This window comes from Monodon monoceros, unplaced genomic scaffold (assembly GCF_005190385.1).
Source record: "Monodon monoceros isolate NGI ecotype Baffin Bay Population unplaced genomic scaffold, NGI_Narwhal_1 Super_Scaffold_19, whole genome shotgun sequence".
NCBI lineage: Eukaryota > Metazoa > Chordata > Mammalia > Artiodactyla > Monodontidae > Monodon > Monodon monoceros.
The window spans coordinates 8017844-8041234 of record NW_021703775.1 but is presented as its reverse complement, the minus strand read 5'-3'; the positions used below and the strand labels follow the sequence as shown (position 1 = coordinate 8041234).

Here is a 23391-nt window from a genome sequence, read left to right as displayed (position 1 = left end):
TATTTGCTAAACAGTAATGCAAGCTCTCACAATGTTTTGTTCTTGCATGGTTCTTTTTCTGGCTCTGGCAAACGGTGTTTGCTGGAAAGTGAATCAACTTTGGAGTCAGACCTGGATTCAAACCCTAGTTAGTTTTGCCACTAACTACTTGTGTGACTTTAGGTAAGTTACCTAACCTTTCTGAGCTATGTTCTCTTAGTTGTAAACATGGGAAAATTCACATTTACCTCTTATGATTGTTGGGGGAATTAAGGCATATAACACCCATGGTAATGTTTAGTACAAAATTGACATTCCATTAATATTAGTTTCCTTTTAGGATTCCAAGTGGGCTTTTATTGTAGACATTGGCTCTAGAAAGTAAAATAATCCAACAGGACAGTGAGCATTTTCAGACTAGTTATGATACTAACCAGCTTATTCGCATGCATAGGGATGGATGGGAATCGGAATTTGGAAGTAGGAAGTGAATACTGTACTGATTAGCTGCGTCCCGATTGGAGGTGGATCCATTTCCAAGGTTTATATTAAGGGTAGGTGACCAGGACCTTTCTAGAGGAAATCAGGAGCACCTGTTCATCTGCTAGCAGTGGTACCTAGGATTATACTGTGGGGCCCTTTCTGGGCATGACTTTCCTCCATAGTCCTTCCATATTGTCAGATTAGGCGCAGTGAGAGGTGTGAATGGTGCAGGAATATTTGTCAGTTGGACGTGGTAATTTTCAGTTCTCGGAAGCTTTCATGATTGGATGGGATGGATTGTTGTGCATGGGAGCTGGGTTATTGCTGACTTGGGAAGGAACTTTAACTGCTGGTCCTTTCCAGGGACTGTATCTTTAAGGGGTACAGTCCTAATTCCATGGGAAGCTGCTCCTTAAGTTAGGAAAGCCTTGTGGGCCCAGAGTGAGGGGTCTACGTAGTGGTCTGGGGGCTCCCTCTCAGGAAGGAAAAAGGCTTCTGATCTCTAGGGTTCGGAGCAGACCTCATCTTTTACTTTGGTTTTTCTCTTCCTGTTTTGTCCTCAACATTTTAATTAAACTGAAATAGTAAGTATGGACTGAGAAAATCACACTAGAGTAAAATTTTTCACTGAGGGCCTGGCACCAGCCTAAACAAAAGTCAATAATTTTGGCATTGATGTGGCCAGCTCAAAATCCGGACTCATTGGTGAAGCTGACAGTGGACTCATTTTCCATGCCAGGCTCTTCAGAGTTGAGAATGCAAGACATCCAGTGGTAGGATGAGCACCCAGGCTGATGGCCGTGGTTGGAGCTCTGAGCTCCCACTTCAAGCCAGAGCCGGTATCTTATACCAGAGGGGGAGGAAGGGGAGGGGAGGGAGAGGGAGGGGAAGGAAGAAGAAGAGGCAGATACAGACACTTGAGGGGCAGTCTTAACTTTAGCATGTTTCATATGTACAACCACAACCCACAGCTCAGGACCCCCTCATGGTTCCAGATCAGGGTTAGGCAGCTGAACACCTTTCACTTCTAGCCCCATCTCCCACCATCAGCCATCATTGGTAGATCTGTGATCGCCTCTTCCTTCTGAGCCTGGACTCCCCTCGGCCAGCTCAGCCCAGCATGCTGGCCAGCCTCTGCTCCTTGAGCAGAAGCGGCAAATAGGTTCAGTGTGATCATCACCATATTTTGCTCATGGGGTAAGAGAAAGACTGCAATTAATAAGTAAAAAGGAGTGAGTTTTGGAAAAGATGAAAACTCTAATTTGAAAAGATACATCTACTCCAATGTTCATAGCAGAACTGTTTACAATAGGCAAGACATGGAAGCAACCTAAATGTCCATTGGCAGATGAATGGGTAAAGAAGATGTGGTACGTATATATGATGGAGCATTACTCAGACATAAAAAGAATGAAATAATGCCATTTGCAGCAACATGGATGGACCTAGAGATTATCATACTAAGTGAAGTAAGTCAGAGGAAGACAAATATGATATCACTTATATGTGGAATCTAAAAAACGGATACAAATGAACTTATTTGCAGAACAGAAATAGACTCAAAAACATTGAAAACACACTTATGGCTACCAAGGGGGAAAGGGTCGGGGAGGGATCAGTTAGGAATTTGGGATTAACAGATACACATGACTATATACAAAATAGATAAACAGCAAGGGGTTACACTGTACAGCACAGGGAACTATATTCAATGCCTTGTAATAACCTATAATGGAAAAGTATCTGAAAAAGCATATACACACACATATATGTATAGTATAACTGAGTCACTTTGCTGTACGCCTAACATTGTAAATCAACTGTACTTCAATTTTTTCTAAATGGGGAAAAAAGGAGTGAATTTCAGGTAATAGGAAAAGACAGTGTTTTTCTGAGAGTGTTTTTGTTTGTGTCCAGTACTTCTGGCAAAATGGTGTTAGAAAATCTGTTCTGCTCAACAGTATTATTCTGAAGTCCAAAAATGGTGTAGTTGTAAAAATTTGTTGATTCTACCTTTGGAAACTGCAATTTTTTGTGTGTTGGTGGAGAAAAATGCATGAATGAAACTCAGTATTACAAAACCAAAATTTATTTGTTTTAAGGTATGTTCAGGCTGACAGGCTGAAGGAGAATAAACAACCAAGTCCTCATTCTTGGAAGACACTTGTGATCTTTAATTAGATATTTAAAGTTTGCTGGCCCATCACTCAGGCTTGGCTTGGCTTCTTTGTGTCTAAGCTCTAATTTAATATAGAAGCACTGACTGGTGCCTGTTTATGGGCTACTGAGAGCAGTTCTCTCAGAGGTCTCCTTTCTGCTCCCTAGAACTCAGTTTAATTCAATGGATGGAGCTGGAGCAGCTGCACTTCCAAAATTGCTGCCACATTCCAGTTTACAAGGCTGAGACTTTGTCTCCGAAGTCCTGCTCCTTCTAATAATGGCTTGCCTTGGATTTCTTGAGACAGTCCTCTTGTTGGCAAAGCATTTATGAAACGCCTTCTGTGTGCTTTAGTGTCTCACTAGGGGTGAGGAGGAGATTCAGAAGGAATAAAAGACAAGTTTCCTATTCAGGGAACCCTAAACTCTTAGGATATCAATTATGCTTCTGCTTGATGATTTCAAAGTTGCTCCTTCACAAAAAGGAAGAGATGTATGTATACGTATAGCTGATTCACTTTGCTGTACAGCAGAAACTAACACAACATTGTAAAGCAATTATACTCCAGTAAAAATTAATTTAAAAAAATAATAAAAGTGGGAAAAAAACGTTGCTCCTTCCCATCACAACTGCAGGATCTCAGTTTAGGATTTAAGACTTGCCCACCTGCACTCAACCCTCTTGTTCCCTTAGTTCACACCCTCACCTAATGTGTAGGAAGGTCTAGTTTTCCCCACCAGAGAGTAAGTCCCTTTAAGGGCAGGGACCCCCTGTATTTTTTTCCCCCATAGTGGGTTTAAATCCTGGGTTCCTTGTTTATTCTTAGCCTGTCACCAGGACCCCTGCACTGCTCACTGGAACCCTCTCTTGGCACCGGGCCGTGGTGGGCTCAGCCCAGTTCTTTAGTCAACAAGATAATCAATCTCTTAGAATCACACTGAAATAATCAAGTGGGTTCAGACATCCTGCATCACCTAACAAAACATTGAAGCATAGAGAAATCTCTGAAAAATCTTTTAAAAATTAACTTGAATTACTAGGAAAAAGAGCTAGTGGAGATTTCTCATTACATTTGAATACGCTTGTTCTGGTTTCAAGGTGAGGGATCGACTCCACATATATTATTTGAAAGTGGAGCATTGTGCTGAGCTCTGGGGTTACAATGATGAAAAAAGGGGGTCCCTCTCTTCAAGAAGCTGATGTTCTGGAGCAGCCTACAAGGTGTCAGGGATGTACCAAGGAGAGTAGTTACAAAAAGGGATAAACGTAGTTCTGTCCTCAAAGTAATAACAGTTTGATAAGGGATGCAGTATGACAATAGTAGAAGCTCAACACTGGAGAGCTCTCAGAGTTAGTAAAACCCATTGGGCCTGCCCGTGGGTGACTGCCAATCCCAGCGCAGGTAGATTACAGCTAAGCAAGCAGGTGTGTGCTACAACTCAGCAGAGTGCAGCATTAGGTCCTGACCTTGGTGATACAGCTCACCAACCATCATCGTCTACAGATCAGAATTACAAACTGGGTGGTTTCCATACCAGGAAGAGATGAGCCTATAAGCCCCTTGAAGGAAACTAAAAGCAACCGGTACATAACAGATGAGGTTTGCTTACACAAATCCTGCATTGTGGTAATTTTTGAGGATATACAAGGACAGTGCTCCACATGGGAAGAGTATGGGGAGGGGGAGTTGGAGACAGACAGACCTGAGGCTGAAGCCTGACTTCATCACTTATTAGCTGTGTGGCCTTGGGCAAGTTCCTTAACTTCTCTGAACCACAGTTTGCTCATCTGTTAAGTGGGAGTGATGAGCCCTACTTGGGTGATGGCTGTAAGAACAAATGAAGTAGTATGTTTAAGTGCCCAACATAGTGACTGGCACATAGTAGGTACAAAGTCAATTTTACTTTCCCCCCCCTTCCTCCCTCTTTTTGTATCAGCAGGAAGCAGCCATTATGAAATACATCTAAAATAAACGACACTCTTAGAAATAGTAGAATATCATGAACCATATCAATGAGAGTGGCCTGGAACGGGATCTGGAAGATGGTATGTCAAGGACTCTCTGACACCTTGAAGGTCAGACACAAAAAAGAGCTCTGACTCTTTAGGAGCATTTCTTTAGGGCAGAAATAGGGACATCAGGGTATTAGAATACCATTCCCAGAAATCACCCAACTTTTTTGTTTTTTCTCCAAGCATATGCTGGATAGAAATAATAGAAATAAAAGCTTCGCAAACTTTTGTTGCAAGAGAATCACGGGGATGCTTGTAAGAGTACGATTTCCTGGATTCCCACCCTCAGAGTGAGTCTGGGGTGTGGCCTAGGAATCTGCATTTTGATAAGCTGATTGGGGGTTCTGACACAAGTTCTGAGGACCACACTTTGGGAAGACCACCCTGGAGGGGGAGCCGCTTCAAAGCTCACACTGTTTCCTATTCACTCTGTATTTCCAGTGCCCAGATATCATGGGCGTTGATTGAGTTTTGTTGAAGAAATGAATGAATGATGACTCTCCGAGAAGATGTCCTGTTGTGAAAAGGATATTTTTAAATGATTGGCTTCCTGGTTTCTAGGTTAGTCTCTTGTGAGTTTAGAGTGAAATAATGAGTCTCCTAAAACTTACTCATTCCTGAATGACCTGGCAGAGCTGGGAAGAGACCCCTCTATGTGAGTGAGACCCAGTCCCCAGTAGCCCATGTGACCTACCATCCCCAAAACGGGTTTCCATTGAGGGCAGGAGGCAGAGCAGATGCTAGCGTGGGATCACTCCCGCAAAACAACAGTCCTAGCCTTACTGTTTCTCTCTTGGTTCAGAGTTGGTTGACAGAAATCAGTGAGCAGCCCTGTGAGCATCTTATAATCCTTTTTGGGCACTGTAAGTCCCTTAGAACCAAAAGAAGTGCAGGCCTTTTATGTGATTAGGAAAGCTGAAAAACAAAAACTTTGATAAATTTGCTCTAAAGGAAACTCATAAAGTTCCTTTGAATTTACCATTTCATTAAAACACTTAACCTTTGAGTTGGTGTCTTCTGAACGGCATTAGCGATTCTAAATAGAATAGATTTATCCAACTAAACTTTATTCGTGGGCATTTTGGGCATTTTCTCTTTAGATATTGATTCTCTATTCTTGTGCCTGTGTCTTTATCACCTGTTTGCTAGTAGCCCACAGAGTCTGGGGTCATGCTTCTTACTGAGTTTTGTGGAACACTTGCTCTCTACCATGGGGAGAAGAGTTATGGTTTATATACAGCTTTTCTATGTGAATATTGGACAATTAGACTGCATTCCATTTGCATTTTACAGTGTTATACTTAGAAGAAAGAGGCCCCAGGAGATGGTACCATAGCCGCCTATTAAGAGTTGTCCAGGGCTTCCCTGGTGGTGCAGTGGTTGAGAATCCACCTGCCGATGCATGGGACACGGGTTCGTGCCCCAGTCCGGGAAGATCCCACATGCTGCGGAGCGGCTGGGCCCGTGAGCCATGGCCGCTGAGCCTGCGCGTCCGGAGCCTGTGCTCCGCAACGGGAGAGGCCACAATAGTGAGAGCCCCGCGTACCGCAAAAAAAAAAAAAAAAAAAAAAAAAAAGAGTTGTCCATACTTGATATTTGAAACTGCTTTTAAGGCATCATGATGTTTGTGAAACACATATATTCATTGTCCCAAGAAAACATTAGACATTTATCAAGATGGTGAAATGACTCTATTTGCTTTAAATTAATTAATGGTTAATTTCCATAGGGCGAGACTGAGCAAAATATCTTAATATGTAATTAAAACAAGGAACTGGGAATGCTTCCATTACAACAAAAACTACTGATTCCACCACTTTCAATCCCTTTATGGATGTAATATACACCCTTTTACCAGATGCATATTGTAATTTTAGGTCTCTGGGGATTTTAATTACCTCATTGTTTATTATTATTTTTAAATGTTATATCACTTTCTGAAAATAGAGGTGCTGTGTTTTCCTGAAAATACTGCCTTTTATAGTCATATTCAACTCTTTCAGATCCTCAAGACTGAGTAGGCATTTAGGGCTCAGGCAGTCAGCAGAGTCTCCACCCAGGGGGGCCAGTTCTTCCCCCAGGAGTCCCGGGCGATGGGGAAAGGGCCACAGCAGGACTCAGGGGGTGGTCTGGGATTCACGGTTGCTGAGGGTGGTTTTAATTTAATTTAATAGCCCTTCCCTTCCTGCCCCCGGTATTGCTAATATTTCAGATATGGGGGTGAGGGGGTGGGGACCTTGCCTTGCTGTGGCACGAGGACCTAAAAAGAAATGACTTACTGCTCTAGGGCATGTCACTGTTAATGTCTGGAACACCTAGGGTATAGCCATATGCTCAAACGCTATAAGTCTGTTACCATTTAGAAGAGTGTCTTGCATTATTGGGGGTTGTCGGTTATGGGACAGAGCAATCCCTTGAGGAAAGAATGCATTAGGTGCTCCGTCATTGTTTCTTTGTAATGAAGAAGAATGGAAAGAAGGAAGGATAGGAATCCTTACTGGAAACCCTGGACCCGCCGCTGAGTGGCGAGCTGTGCTGTAAGGAGCTGCCTACTAAAAGTAAAGCCTCGTGTTTGTGAAGGAGTGACTTCACTTAGCCTGAACTCAAGGTCTGGATACACTAATTCACCCTCTCTGGCTGATGCTTCTTTATGCTCTTTGGAATTGGAGGTTGGCCGGCCAGGCAGCCAGGAATTGCACATGGCGCCAGCCTCTTTAATTGCGTGTGTCCCGGCAGGAAAAGCACCGAGAGCAGTGGCTGTGGCTGGTTCATTTCATGGGAATTGAAAAGGAACGGGAGGCAGATGGCTGTTTCCTGGGGTGGCGGGGCAGAGCTTGATGGTGGAGTCAGGCTGCTGCCTTGAATGAAGGGTGGGGCTGGGTGAGTGCAGTGGAGGGCTCCGAGCCCCCTGATAGGGAGCACGGGGGAGTGCAGGGGCCCTGGAGGGCTGGGAGGATGGTGCTCTTACATGGTGGCAGACTATTAGAGGGGTGTCATGGCGGGGGCCTTGAACCCTGGATTTGAGTGCCAGCTCAGGGTTCACTGGCAGAGCCCACCCACCGCATATACTAAGTGCTCAACAAATATTTGCCACGTGAATAGATGACTGACTTGGACTCTGACAACTGGACTTTACCCTACAAGTGAGACAAGCAAGATTTAACAGCGAGGTGGTGTTTGGTGGCAGGTGGGCTCTTCCCCTGACACATCAAAACGTATCTGGCCTGGGTCTCCTTCATATGTTAAACAAGCCAGTCAGTACCGGGTGCTGACAACAAATAGCAGCTTGATGTGACATCACCTCCAGCTAGTGTCAGCATTCTGTGAGCCTTCAAGTGGTCACCACAAGGCCTATGGGGGACGTCAGGGGTTGGGGTGGGAGGGGGCAGCTGGGGTTGGAGGATCTTTTAGGTCACCTGGGTGTCTGTCTGAGGAACCATATCCTGTCTCTGTGTGCGGCAGGATCCGCTGTGGTTTCATCTCCTTTCTGGTTTGGCCTCACAAAGCTCTCTGAATACTGAAATCTCCTGTGCCTTGTCCTCCACGCTTTCTGTTTCCAGTGGGGCTGTCCCCCTTGGCTGCAGCCGTCTGATTTCCCAGCTAAGCTCCTTAGAAATGACCCAGATAAAAATGGCAGCCCTTCCTGACTGCCTGTCGAATAACTTGAAATAAAACCTCTACCTTCTAAGTTAGGCTTTTTTTTTTTTTTTTTTTTTTTTGCGGTACGCGGGCCTCTCACTGTTGTGGCCTCTCCCGTTGCGGAGCGCAGGCTCCGGACGCGCAGGCTCAGCGGCCGTGGCTCACGGGCCCAGCCGCTCCGCGGCACGTGGGATCCTCCCAGACCGGGGCACGAACTAGCGTCCCCTGCATCGGCAGGCGGACTCTCAACCACTGCGCCACCAGGGAAGCCCTAAGTTAGGCTTTTTATTGCCTGTGGTTTTTCTTGTCTGCTAGCTGGTTTTGTTTCATTATGTTTTGTTCTTAAAGCAAACCAAGTTAAATGGGTAGTTTTGAGTTGTTTTGTTTTCTGATCACCAGCGTAGGAATCTGTAGCTGCCTGATTATAACGACTAAACCAGTGGAGTGAGAGTCTGATGACTGCTTGCTCAGGAGAGCACATCCCAGGTCACTGCTGCCCCTTAAACGCACTTTCCTGTCCTTGGATCAGCCAGCGGCAACTGTATTTCCTTGGAAGTTTTTCCTTTGAGGCTGAAGGAGTAGTCTACTCCTTCTTAAGATGTTATTGACAAGCCTGGAGGAGATGGAAAGCCTTGACTCATTTGAAACTTTTAAAGAGAATTCTGCTACTTAACACCTCCAGGCTAAAGCAAGCAGCTGGAAGCCAGTTTTGCTTTCACAGGATCAGAAAATCCTGGGGGCTCCAGGTTTGCAATGGGTAGCAGCCTGCAATATTTTTGGAGTTCCAGCGTGGAGCTGGGTACTCATCACGTTTCACTCCTCGGGCTATTGATGGCTGTGGAGCCCTGGTGGCCATCCATCTCTGTCAGGGCTTGTCACTTGCTTCTTAATAAATATAGCTATTAATACTCTCTCACTTGATCTGGCCAACTTCAGGAGGGCCAGAGCTCTGGTTTCCCTTAATTCCGCCCCACCCTTCTGGACTACATTTTAGAAGTCAGAAACATCAACTCTGGTCTGCCCTGGTAGCTTAAGGTCAGTCTTTTGGCCCAGGGTGGACGAATCTCCTGGGGCGGCCCCTACACCTGATGGCTATTCTCTTTCTCTGTGGTCGTGGGATCTCAGGCGTCTGTGGACTGCTAAGTGGGATGCCATCAGCAGCTTGGGTAGGGACCTCTGTAAACCAGCCGTCCCTTTTCCAGGACACCTAGTCAGGGTGGCTGAGTTGGTACAGTTACACCAACTTGGGTTTGACCCCCTGCTCTGCCACTCTTGAGGGTATGACCTTGGACAACTAACTAGCTCCACCTCAGTTTACACAGCTGGGAAATGGGGACAGGAATAGAATTTGCCTGGAGAATTGTCGTGAAGAGAGATGAGAAAATGTTTCGAAAGGCCTAAGCACAATGCCAGGCACGTAGCAGGTACCCCAAAAAGGTATTTATCATTAGAGAATCGGGACTCAGCTTACTTAAGTAATAACAGCATCCGTGTTCTCTGAGCCGACTGTACACAGTCTGTGAAGTAGATTTCTTGTGCATGTTTGTTTTTAAATAAACTTTTATTGGAATGGAGTCTTTAAAACTAGAGAATACGTCTGCTAAATTCTTGTCTGAGCAACCTTTTAGAAGCACCCCAGAGCAGGGACTCCCCTGTAGCCCCCACGATGCCGTGAGTGGTGCCAGGCTGGCGGCTGGGCCTGCGGCTGCCACTGAAAATGGGTGAGTGGCATCTTCTAAGCACGGTTGCCTGTTGGAGTCACTGCTGGCCTCGTATGCACAGCGGGCTCTGGCGGAGAGAACTGTAGGTTCACATACAGTTGTAAGAAATAACAAAAATGCCCACATGCTCTTTACTAGGTTTCCCCCATGGTAGCATCTTGCAAAACTATAGGACGGTATCACAACAAGGATATCGATATTGATGCTCTCAGGATACCACCCCAGGTTCCCACGTGTTGCATTTTATAGCCATACCCATCCGCCTCCTACACCCTCCTTAACCTCTGGAGATTACTAATCTATTAGAGCCAGGATCTTGGTGGAGGCAGAGCCTCTGTCCCAGCCTTGGACTTCTTACCCATGGGATGAACGTCTATTGACTGATTGCTAAAATGATATAAATGTCTATATTAATTACGCCATATCATTTAAAAAATGTCATACAGCCAAACCAAACCCTTAACTGAGACAGGAGAGGTCCAGAAAAGGAGGCCAAAGAATTTTTATTACATTAGGGAAAAATAGAGTTGTGAAGGTGGTTTCAAAGAAGCAGGAAATCTCGGCTTAATCAGGAAAGGTGAGGGGTTGTTACTTCCATATACCGTTGCGTTTCCCTTGCCCACAGTGATCACCCTGGCTTTTATTGGGTGCCTTTGAATATTTTTATTCTTTATCTTATTTGAGTATTATCAATAAATTCATCTTAATATACACTGGCTGCCACAAATATTTACTTTATAAGGATTTATTACCTCCTAAGGTCTGCATTTACGATTTCTTGAGATGACAGCGTTTTCTTAGGGATCTCACTTCTGAATCTCAGAAAGATGTTAGTGGAGCAAATGGAAGAGGGTGTTCAGAAATATTCTGGAAACTTGGCTGGGCTGTGCCAGGCTTGCTAGGACCACCAGAGCATTCTGGGGCCTTCCACAGCTGCCTGCTCACACGTGTTTCCCTTCCAGGAGCTGGGGTCAGAGAGGACGTGTTTCTCATCTGGAGGGAGATGCAGGAAGCCAGCAGCACGTTGGCCCAGATCCAGAGTCTGGTGGCTGAGCCTCCCAATACCGACGTGGCCACAACAGATCACGGTGGGTGCTGTTTATAGGCACGAGTGTAAAAGAGTCATAACTGCTACTGGTTGGGGATGGGGGCTGTTTCCATGTTCCTTACCAAGGAGAGCTCCTTAGCCCAGCTCCTGAGGGGACTCTCCAGAGCTCTGCTGTGCTCCTTCTGTGTGTGTGTGTCTGTGTGTGCACATGTGTGTGTCTGCAGGTTGTCAAAGCAAAATCAGAGTTCTATTCAGGGACTATTGCAAGAGGGGAAAAGAGACCTCAGTATGGAAGTGGGCTCAGTTATGAATAAACATGGACCAGTGGGGATTTACAGCCAAGGAGCAGGGTGGAGGGTTGGTGGGTGGAAAATTACCAAGAAGAAACATCAGGGTTAAAAGGGGATTTCTGGCTAAACCTAACTGACAGGATTCTTGCTGAAGGCGGGCCAGGGTGATCAGACATCACCTTGGGGGACAGGGGGAATGAGGAATTTGCTCAGGTATTGGGGGTGGGGGATCCTGGTAAACTGTCTTCTCAGGATTTTTGCTAAAATTAGGCTATGCAAAGACAAACACGGAAGTCCATAGGTCAAGATCCAGTTGAAAAGAGGATTCAGAGGAGCCTGGGTTTGGAGTGAGAAATCTGGTTGTAAATCCCAGCTCCATTGCTAGATTAACCTGAGTCTGTCTCTTTGAGCCTTAGTTTATTCTCCTGTTAAATAATGATAACATCAGTCTTAAGAGATTATTGTAAAAATTAAGTAAAATAATGCATGCTTTGCACCAAACAGGTACTTGGTAAATGTTAGCTCCATCTTTTCTCTTTCACAGTTAGGGCAGTGAGAATACTGATTCTTCGTCCTGAGTTCTTGAGTTAGTAAAGGATTTTCCTCTGTAGGGGACTGGTTTCATTTAGAGCACGGCTGGTAATAACAGTGGTTAACAAAGCACATACCTTACACGTCAGGCACTGTTCTAGGCACTTCACAAGTATTAGCTCATTTCATCATTACCACAATCTTATAAGATAGCTGCTACTTTTATCTCCATTTAAGGTTAAGTAACTTGCCCAAGGCCACGCTAGAAGTAATGAAGCCAGGATTCAAAACCTAGTTCCTCAGTAAAAATACTGATGTCTGGCTCCCAACCCAGACATTCTGATTTAATCCATAAAGGATGCAATCTGGACATTGGGAGTTTTGAGAGTTCCCCAGGCAGTCCTAATGTGCAGCAAACTTTGGAAGCCCCTGCCATGCTGTATTGCCTCCTGGTACCCTGCCTGTGTTACAGAGGCATCAATAGGGGAGGAGAGCAAGAAGGCCAGGCTGGCTGGGGTCAGGGATGCAGTTGAAGAGGAGAAGCGGGGAAGGGGACACGAGTAGAGGGAGGAGGAGGTAGAAGGCATGGGTGAGCTTGCCCTGTGCGACTTAATAAATTCCTGGCAACAGTGGCTTTTTCCTGTGAGTGGGTGTCCTGACTTGGGTCTGGGGCAGCAGCAGCTGCAGTTGCTTCCCCAGGACCAGCTGTCTGGGGTTTCCAAGGAGGGGCCCAATCAGGCTTGTCTGGAGGGGCTGCTCACTTGTGGCGACACCCGTCCCCCCTCAGCGTGAGCTTAGAGTCAAGGACTCAGAGAGTCCTCTATCATCCTGAGAGAACGAAAATGCAGCAGGGGACCTGGGATAAGGCAAACATTCATGCCAGGCAAATGCTCGCTGCTAAGGTGTTTGGGGGAGTGCTATGGACTGAAATCTGTCCCGCCAAATGCAGACGTTGAAGCCCTAACCCCAGTGTGTCTATATTTGGAGAAAGGGCCTTTAAGGAGGTAAAGTTACATGAGATCGTAACTTTAGGTGGGGCCCTAATCTAATAGAACTGGTGTCCTAATAAGAAGAGAAAGAGATACTGGAGACCTCTCTCTCTTCACACATCACATGAGGACACAGCCAGAAGGTTGCCATCTACAAGCCAGGAAGAGATGCCTCACCAGAAACCGAACCTGTAGGCACCTTGATCTTGGACTTCCAGCCTTCAGAACTGTGAGAAAATAAACTTCTGTTGTTTAAGCCACCTGGTCTTTAGTATTTTGTTATGGCATATTGAGCAGACTAACAGAGGGAATATTGAAGCTTGGGGTAATCTTGAGGGTTAACAGAAGGTTTTTAGATGTTGTTTCTAAAGGAAACAGAAGAGCTATTGGCCTCTGTAATCTTTAGAAAGATAGATTGTCATCCCTTTGTTTCAATCTAATACACACACAGAACTAAAAACCAAAATAACTCCAAGCATAAACTTTCAAAACATGCTTTTTTTTTTTTTTTTGGCTGTATTGAGTCTTAGTTGTGGCGCACAGGCTCTCTCGCTGAGGCACACGAGCTCAGTAGTTGTGGCACGCAGGCTTAGCTGCCCCGCAGCATGTGGGAACCTAGTACCCTGACCAGGGATTGAACCCGCGTCGCCTGCATTGGAAGGCAGATTCTTTACCACTGGATGACCAGGGAAGTCCCAAAAGATGCTTTAAATGTACCGTTTCTATTTTTTAAAATTTATTTTATTTTATTTATTTTTATTTTTGGCTGCATTGGGTCTTTGTTGCTGCACACTGGCTTTCTCTAGTTGCAGCGAGTGGAGGCTACTCTTCGTTGCAGTGCACGGGCCTTTCATTGTGGTGGCTTCTCTCATTGAAGAGCATGGGCTCTAGGCATGCGGGCTTCAGTAGTTGTGGCACGTGGGCTCAGTACTTGTATTTCGTGGGCTCTAGAGCTCAGGCTCAGTAGCTGTGGCGCACGGGCTTAGTTGCTCCGCGGCATGTGGGATCTTCCCGGACCAGGGCTCGAACCCGTGTTCCCTGCACTGGCAGGTGGATTCTTAACCACTGCACCACCGGGGAAGCCCCTACCATTTCTATTTAAAAAGGAAAATTTGGTCAGGACCTTTCCACTGTTGGATACCAAAAGAAGCTTTTATAACCTTGCTTTGGCCCCAAAGGCCACATGTAGCATCTGACTTGCCCCCGTTGCTGCCCACAGCCCAATGTTATTGAAGCAAAGGCTGTGTCAGCCCAAGACCCTGCGTCTGCTTTGTGTGAGGGCAGCAGCCATTTTCCATGTTTGGCTGCCCAGTGCCTGCAGGCCAGAGGAGATATGGTAGCCATCTAGAGAGGGGAAGGGTAGGATGGAGGAGATCAGGTGAGCTGTCATTACACGTGGAACCTTCATGTGAATTAGACAAAGTCTTCCTTCCTGGATATAGCGGCCCCCATCTGCCCCCTGGACTGGGTGCACTGGTTCAGGGACCAACTGGCACCTATAGGACCAGGACCGGGAGGGCAGTTCCTGGCAGGGATACCTGGAATAAGAAGATGGGGAGGCCACACAATCTGGCCGTTGGTAATTTTGACCTCTTTTAATTACCAAGAGCAGTGCATGATAATTCCCTGAGGGAAAGAAAAAACTGACAAAAATATATGAAACACTGGTTTTTAAAGGCGCTTGACACCAAGCAACCAAGGCCAGTGGTCTCTGAGATACAGGAAAATCCAAGGTGAACTCTGATTGTCCCAGCTTAATGCTTAGTGCTCTGAGAGAGTTTCCAGGCCATGGTGTAGGGAGAAGGATCCCAGGTAGAGCAGAGCAAACTTCCAGGTTTGAGAGACAGAGTTAGGAGTCCAGGGAGATCAAGATATCAAGATTTCACGGGACAAAGTACCAGAGAGGAGAGAGGTGCACAGAGAGAGAACTCCGGAAATCTGCAAAGAGCCCCTCTTGTGATTTCTGCTCAATATTGATCATTCTGTGAGGAAACTACCCGAGGCTGGGGAAGATCCATTGGAAAGAATTAGAAAGAAAGGGTTTAGAGCTCACACAGGGCCAGGAACAGTGCCTGTTCTTACCAGCCTGATTGGAAAAATTTATAAGTCACAGAGCACTGGGTAGACTACTTGGGAAGGTCTTGCCTCAGTAATGGGGACTGACTAGCCTTAAACTGAGCTCTGGGCCCTTCTAAGAAATCATCAAAGCAAGACATGAAAGTAGAGAGTTCTTTATGGGTAACTTAACTGCATCTCAGAACAAAGCTCAAGAAGATTTATAAGAATATAAAATCATCCAGTACCTAACAAGGTAAAATTCACAACAATTGGTATCCAATCAAAGTTTACTAGTCATGAAAAGAAGAAAACTGACACAGATGTTAGAATTGGCAGAAAAAGACATTTAAACAGTTACAACTGTATTCCATATGTTCAAAAAGTTAAGTGGAGACAGGGAAGTATTTTTAAAAAATACATGTTGAACTTTTAGAGATGAAAATTTTTAGGGAAGAAAATATCTTACTTGGAAACATGCTGAATGGGATCAATGGCAGATTAGACATTGCAGGGAAAAAGATTAGTGATCTTGAAGGCATAGCAGTAGAAACTATCCAAAATGAGACATACGGAGAAAAAAAAAACCAATAATAAATAACAAATAAGGACAAATAACAAAAGAGCGTCAGTGAACTGTAGCACAACTTCAAGTAAACAAATGTAGATGGAATTCCTGAGGAGAGGGGAGGAGGGAGAACAGAAATATATTTGGAGAAATAAAGATTGAAAAATTTCCAAATTTGATGAAAATTATAACTTAGAGATCCAGGAAATTCGATGAATGCCAAGTACAAGAAGATGAGGGGAACTGTACCAAAGGACATCACAATCAATTTGCTTGAAACCGCTAAGGAAGAGAAAATGTTAAAAGCAAGCAGAACAAAAAAGACATTTTCTGTAAAAGGAACAGAGATAAGCATGACAGCAGATTTCTTGTTGCACATGAAAAGACAGTGGAGTAACATCTTATTTTTTTTCATTCAGTACCTTAAACTCTCAATCTGGAATTCTATATTTTGTGAAAATATCTTTCAAAAACAAAGGCAAAATAAAGACATTTTCAAATGTACAACAGCTGAAAGAATTTATTATCAGCTCATCTGCACTGCAGGAAAAGTTAGAGGGAATCCTTCAGGCAGAAGGAGCATGTAATACTTTGATATGGAAAGAAATGAATGGCGACATGGTTCTACACAAAGGAATTAAGGACACTGGGAATAACTACATGGGTAAATAGGTGGTATTTTTCTATTCAGATACCGTTAAAAGACAGTTGACTGTTTAAGCAAAAATAATAACAGTGTACTGTGGGGTTTATACCATGTATATAAAAGTTAAGTGTATGACAATAGTAGCATAAAAGCAGGAGGGGAATAGCAGCATTATTTATAAGTTCCAAAGATGAACAACCGAAAAGTCCACCAACAGATGACTGTATAAACAAAGGGTGGTATATACAGACAATGGAATATTATTCAGCTTTAAGAAGGAAACTCTGACACATGCTACAACACAGATAAACCTTGAAAACGCTATGATAAGTGAAAAGCCAGACCCAAAAAGTGGTTGCCAGGGGCTGGTGGGATTGGGGAATGGAGGGAGTCATTTAATGGGTACAGAGTTTCTGTCTGGGATACTGTAAAAGTTCTGGAGTTGGATGGTGGTGATGGTGATTCAACAGTGTGAATGTACTTAATGCCGCCTAAAACTGGTTACAATGATAAGTTTTGTGTTATGTGTATTTTACCACAATTGTAAAAACAGCAAACCACTGCATTGCAAAAAAAAAAAATCCAGGAGGGGAGAAATGGAAATATGCTATCGTAAGATTCTTTTTTTTTTTTTTTTTTTTGCAGTACGCGGGCCTCTCACTGTTGTGGCCTCTCCCGTTGTGGAGCACGGGCTCTGGACGCACAGGCTCAGCGGCCATGGCTCACGGGCCCAGCCGCTCCGTGGCATGTGGGATCTTCCCGGACCGGGGCACGAACCCGCGTCCCCTGCATCGGCAGGCGAACTCTCAACCGCTGCGCCACCAGGGAAGCCCCTATTGTAAGATTCTTATACTATGTGTGGGGTGATATAATATCAATTGAAATTAGACCATGATACATTGAAAGTGTGTACTATAAACTAAAATAACCACTAAATAACAAAACAAGCCAACAAACAAGATAAATTGGATTTGAAAATACTCAATCCAAAAGCTGTCAGGAAAAAAAGAGAGAGAATTAAGGACAGATGGGGCCAATAGACAACAAATAGCAAAATGATTGACATAAACTTAACCATGCATATGGCAAAACTTACCAGTTTGTACATTTTAAATGTATATGGTTTATTGTTATCAATTATCAATTATACCTTAACACAGCTCTTAATAAAGTAACGCAGGAGGCTGTGCATCTCTCCTGAAGTGCTGAGCTGTTCAGAGACATTGGTGTTGGCATATCCAAGCATTCTGTGTGTTTGTGTGTGTGACTGTGTGTGTGCCGGGTATGGCTCTCAAACGATAATATGGCCTTTCTCACAAAACGTTCAAGAATTTGTCCAAAGTTAGGGAGACTTTACTCTTCTTTGGATGATGCTTCAGCTCAAAGCATTTCAGGAACTCTGCATTTGCAGTAACCTTCACAGACATTTTATGACTCACTAGAGATAATTAGTCTAATCATGTTGTGTAGTGATGCCGAAATTGGACTCCGCATACTTGGTTGGTTCAGAATATCAAACTCAATGTCAAAAGACAAGGAAAAGGCAAAAGGTCCATTCAGGCTCTGTAGGAAGTTCCATCAAGGAGCTCTACGGGAGTTTTGAGCACTTTTTTTAACAAGTGGAGAAAGAGATAATGCTCATTTTTATTGGCATTGTATTAAATAACTGGCTGGATTTCCCTGTAGTCATTGGTGATGGTGAAGTACACAGGTTTGGAGTTACAAAGACATTAATCTTGGCTCTGCCCACTCCTGTGTGACCCTGGACAAGACATTTATTATCTGTGCCTCAGTTTCCTTATTTTCAAAATTGGGATAATGATAATACCTACCCAATGTGCTGTTGTGAGAATTAAATGAGAAAATATATGTAAAACACTCAGAACTGTGCTGACACATAGAATGTAATGATAGCATAAAAAAAGTTTGATCCATTTATTTATTCTTTTGTTTATTGAATGCTCACTATACGTAGCTCTGTGCTAGACAGTGAGTATAATGACGAAAAACAGACATGGAATGGCCCCTAATAAAGCAGGATCTTGTACCATTTCTTGTTCAGGAAGGGTAGAAAATCAGAAGCACATGGAAGTATAATTCCCACCTGGGGAAGTATGACTAAGGAAAGGTGTGAGCTCCTGAGGTTTTTGGGGTAAAGGAAAGCCTCACTGAGGAAATAACATTGGAGCTGATATCTGAGGGTTGAGGGGGTGAGTTAATGAGATGAAGGGTGGGAGTAAGGGAAGAATTTACGCTAGGCAACAGAATAGCGCATGCAAAGGTCCTGAGGCAGGAAGGAGCATGGCACTTTAGTAGAGCTGGAAAAGATGAGTGTGGCCAGAGCTCAGAATTCAAGTTAGCAATTGGCCTGTGATGAGTCTGGAACAGTACCTAAGGACCAGACCATGCTGGGTCTGGAGTCCATGGCATGAGAAGTCAGTTCTTTTTTTTTTTTTTTTTTTTTGCGGTACCCGGGCCTCTCACTGTTGTGGCCTCTCCCGTTGTGGAGCACAGGCTCCGGACGCGCAGGCTCAGCAGCCATGGCTCACGGGCGCAGCCGCTCCGTGTCATGTGGGATCTTCCCAGACCGGGGCACGAACCCGTGTCCCCTGCATTGGCAGGTGGACGCTCAACCACTGTGCCACCAGGGAAGCCCGAGAAGTCAGTTCTTAATTTCAGACCTGTGGGAACCCAGTGGAAGCTTTTAAGCAAGGGAATGATAAGATCAGATTTGTATTTAGAAAAAAACCACTTTGACTATTGTGTGGGAAAAGATTGGAGGGGAGGGACCAAGTGAGGATGAGGGAAGAGAGTTAGGATGTTAGTATAGACAAGAAATGAAAGAATATTGGACTAGGGTGATAGTATGTGAAGATGATGCTAAGTGGGCAGATCTGAGGGAGAATTCAAATATTGAACCTGGCAGGACTTGGGTTAAAGAAGATATAGGTGTCAAAGCTAAGCTCCTAGATGAGTATTGACGAAGCTGATTAATAAGCATTAAGTGAGAGTGCTAGAAAGGGCCAGTATTTTGTTGAACTCAAGCATACGTTTTCTCATGTGTAGTGAGCTCTGTATTTTCTAGACAAAAAACACAAACATAAAAACATCTGCATAAGAGTAGCATGTAATGCTTCCACAAATCAGTGTTAAGGCTCTCACTGAAAAAATCCCCCCAAAATGTGGAAGAAGAATTATTTCATTAGGATTCTGTAGATGTGGTGCATTTAATTCAGGAAGGTTATTGGAATGTAATACAAGATATGATGAAATGTCAAAGCTAGAATCATGTTAGAAAGTGACTGTGTTAAATGAAAATAAAAATTCCACGTATTAAGATTTGTGGGATGCAGCAAAAGCAGTGCTTAGAGGGAAATTTATAGCATTGAATGCAATTAAATTAAAAGAGAAGACAGATCCAAAGTCAATAAGCTTCCACCTTAGGAAACTAGAAAAAGAGGAGCAAATTAAATGCAAAGTACACAGAAGAAAAAAATGATAAAAACTGGAGCAGATATTAATGACGTTGAAAACAAAATCTGTAAAGAAAATCAACAGAATCAAAAGCTGGCTCTGGTTCTTTGAAAAGATCCATAAAATCAATAAACTTCTAGTCAGGCTAGCTAAGAACGAAAGAGAAAGCACACAGATTACAAATATCAGCGATGAAAGAGGAAACATCACTAGGGATCCCATGTTAAGAGGATAGTAAGGGAATATTATGAACAGCTCTGTGCCTACAAAATTGATAACCTGGATGAAATGGACCAATTCCTTGAAAGGCACAATCTGTCAAATCTCCCACAAGAAGAGACAAACAATCTTAATAGGCCTATATCTGTTAAAGAAATTGAATCAGTAATAAACAACTGTCCACAACAGAAAGCACCAGGCCCTAAAAGTGACTCCTGAAAGCATCAAGAGACAAGTGACTCATCACATGCAAGTGATCCTCAGTACAATTAACAACTGATTTCTCATCAGACACCATAGAGGCCAGAGGCAGTGGGATGAAATATTCAAAGTGGTGAAAGAAAAAGTCTGTCAATGAAGAATACTATATCTGGGAAAATTATCCATCAAAAGGAGGAAAGATTAACACATTCAATATAAACAAAAACTGAGAGATTTCATTGCTAGAAAACTTGCCTTATAAAAGATAATAAAGAAAGTCTTTAAGGATGAAATGAAAGGGTATTAGAGAGTAACTTGAATCCACATTATAAAGATAACTACATGGGGGGCTTCCCTGGTGGTGCAGTGGTTGAGAGTCCGCCTGCCGATGCAGGGGACGCGGGTTCGTGCCCTGGTCCGGGAAGATCCCACATGCCACGGAGCGGCTGGGCCCGTGAGCCATGGCCGCTGAGCCCGCATGTCCGGAGCCTGTGCTCCGCAACGGGAGAAGCCACAACAGTGAGAGGCCCGCATTACTGCAAAAAAAAAAAAAAAAAAGATAACTACATGGGTAAATATAAAAGACAGTATAAATGTAGCTTTTGTTTGAACTTATTCTCCTATTTGATTTAAAAGACAACTGCACATAGCAATAATTATAAATATGTGTTGATGGGCACATAATGTATAAAGATATAACTTATATGAGAATAACAGCACAAGGAGTGGGGAGAGAATGGAGCTATATAGGTGTAAAGCTTTTGTGTACCTATTGAGATTAATTTGCCATTTATCTGAACTAGATTGTGGTAAGTTAAGATATTAAGTGTAGTCCTGAGGGCAGCCACTAAAAATATAACCCAAAAAATTTAGTAAAAGAAATGCCAAGGGAATTAAAATGGTATACTAGAAAATATCTTTTTGGACACAAAAGGCAGTAATAGAAGAATAGAGGAACAAAAAAGATTTAAGACATATAGAAAATAAATAGCAAAATGGCAGATGTGAATCCTACCATATCATTTACTATATTACATAAAAATGAATTATACACTTCAGTTAAACAGCAGAGATAAACACATGGATTAAAAAAAAAATGTTCCAACCGTATGCTGTCTACAAAATACACACTTTAGATTGAAAGATGCAAATGGGATGAAAGTCAAGGATGGAAAAAGACATACAAATAGTAACAATCAAAGAGCTGGAGTAGCTATGCTAATTTTGGACAAAATAGATTATAAAACAAAAAATTTTTACAAAGAGATATCTGATGATAATAAAAGGGTCAAGTTAACAAGAAGGTATTATAATTGTAAACATATATACACCTAACAGCAGATCTTTAAGCAAAAACCGGCAAATTGAAAGGAGAAATAGTTCAACAATAATAGTTGAAGACTTCAGTATCCTACTTTCAATAATGATGGAGGGACTTCCCCGGTGGTCCAATGGTTAAGGCTCCATGCTTCCATTGCAGGGGGCACGGGTTAGATCCCTGGTCAGGGAACTAAGATCCCACATGCCGCAAGGTGGCAAAAAAAAAAAAAAAAAAAAAAAATGAATGGAATAACCAGGCAGAAGATCAATAGAAAACTTTAACAACACAATAAATCAACCAGACTTAATAGTTATCTATAGATATCTGTTCCACGCAGCGGCAGTATAATACATATTCTTCTCAAATGCACCCAGATTATTCTCCAGAAGACAACATATGTTGGACCATAAAATAAGTCTCAATAAATTTAAAAGGATGAAAATAATACAAAACATGTTCTCTGTTGATGCAAGATCAAAAAAGTGGCAAATATTTTAATTTCCCAAGGGAAGCAGATTCAGATCTCTGGCTTGGTTTAATTCTAGCATTCCCACTCTAAGAGTTGCCGTTCTCACTACCGCAAGAATTTCAGGTTCTTAACCTTAAATCCCCAAACTCCATTAATCCTTTTCTCATTTCTTAATCTTGATTTTTCCACTTTATACCAAACATCTTGAATTGGTCTGTGTTTCTCTTGCCGTGTCATGCTATCTTTTAAAGAAATAGTTGCCTCTGGTATAATTTGTGGCCTATGTCACTGATTCTCAACTATTTTCAATGTCATTTTAGACATAGACACATGAAATGTGTGGCTTTCGAAATTCTTCTCTTGGAGCCTGTGCTCTACTGGTGGGTTCTTCTTAGCCTTCATGCAGGTTTGTCATGAGCTATTGCTCCTTATCTCTCAGTGTCTAGTTGCAGGTATCATCAGAAAGTAAACATTCTTCCTGCAGCTGCCTCATCCACAGCCTACTTGTAATTTTTTTTAAGCTTCCTTCTTTCAGAATCACGAGGCAGAAGGAAAGAAATTAGAAAACAGAACGGTATCTTTGAGAGGCATTAGCTCCTCTCCCACATCCTATCCATTATCCGTGCTTTATGTTCTTTATTTTTACATCTGCTTCTTTTTTGCCTCTTTGTTCATTTAACTTCCTTCCCCTCCTGCTTACACCCCCTGAAGATTATAGGAGTTAGAGAACTCAGGGTTGGGATCGTTTTTTTGCTGGTTTATTGAAGTTGCATAAACCATGGAACCCTTCTTTTCAACAGATTCTACTTTGATTTTTACAAGCATTACAAGTAGGAAGTAAAAATCATTTTCAGGGGAGAAAGGGCCTAGGATTCATCAAGATTCTTTCCCGGTCTCCCGTGAACGTAATGGTTGCACACGTTAATCATCATTCCCAAGATTATTCAACAGTCCGCTCGGGGCAGACTCTGTAGCTGCCAGTTTGGACTCAGGCATATACTAGAGATGTGGCTTCAGGCACATCACTGCATCTCCTTGTACCCCTGCCCTCGTGTGTGCACCCCCTGGGGCACTCCAGAGAACCTTTACCCCAATGTGCCAGGTGAATCAGTTGTGCAGAATATCAGTGGGTACCTTTCTCTGCCCTTCCATCTCCTCCTCCCCCTGGCTTGGCTCCCCTCCCAGTGCCAGGCAAACAAGCTCAGCCCTCGGTGCTTTAACAAGTGTCGATGAACAGAAGATATCAGTCAGTCAGCAAGTGCAGTGCACAAAGTGTGTAACTGCCCGGAGACAGTCTACTCTCCTGAGCCACGCTGTCAACACCTGTCTCTTGGGCTCCCGACCCAGGTGGGCCTCATCATCCCACCTTCAGAGAACCCTCAGTCCTGCCAGCTGCTGCCTGCTGAGCCTGTTGAAATCTCACCCATCTCACCAGCAGGAGTGTCCGGATTTCTTTCCCTGCAGCTGCCCCCTTTCTCCTTCCTCTCTCTCCCTTCCCAGCTGTCCTCAATTCTTCCTCCCTCCCTCTTTCTCTTTCCTTCTCTTCTCTTCTGTTTCCCTCCTTCCTTCCTTCCTTCCCTCCTTCCC

At 43.6% G+C, this 23391-nt stretch overlaps 1 protein-coding gene across 1 annotated transcript in view; it reads left to right on the top strand.

Annotated features, from left to right (window-relative positions):
- VWA3B (von Willebrand factor A domain containing 3B) overlaps positions 1-23391 on the top strand; it is a 210169-nt gene that overhangs the window by 68674 nt on the left and 118104 nt on the right. Inside the window, exons 8-9 of the mRNA XM_029231383.1 lie at positions 10956-11081; positions 19416-19424. Coding sequence (XP_029087216.1) covers positions 10956-11081; positions 19416-19424 — 135 coding nt within the window. The remainder of the gene's footprint in view (positions 1-10955; positions 11082-19415; positions 19425-23391) is intronic.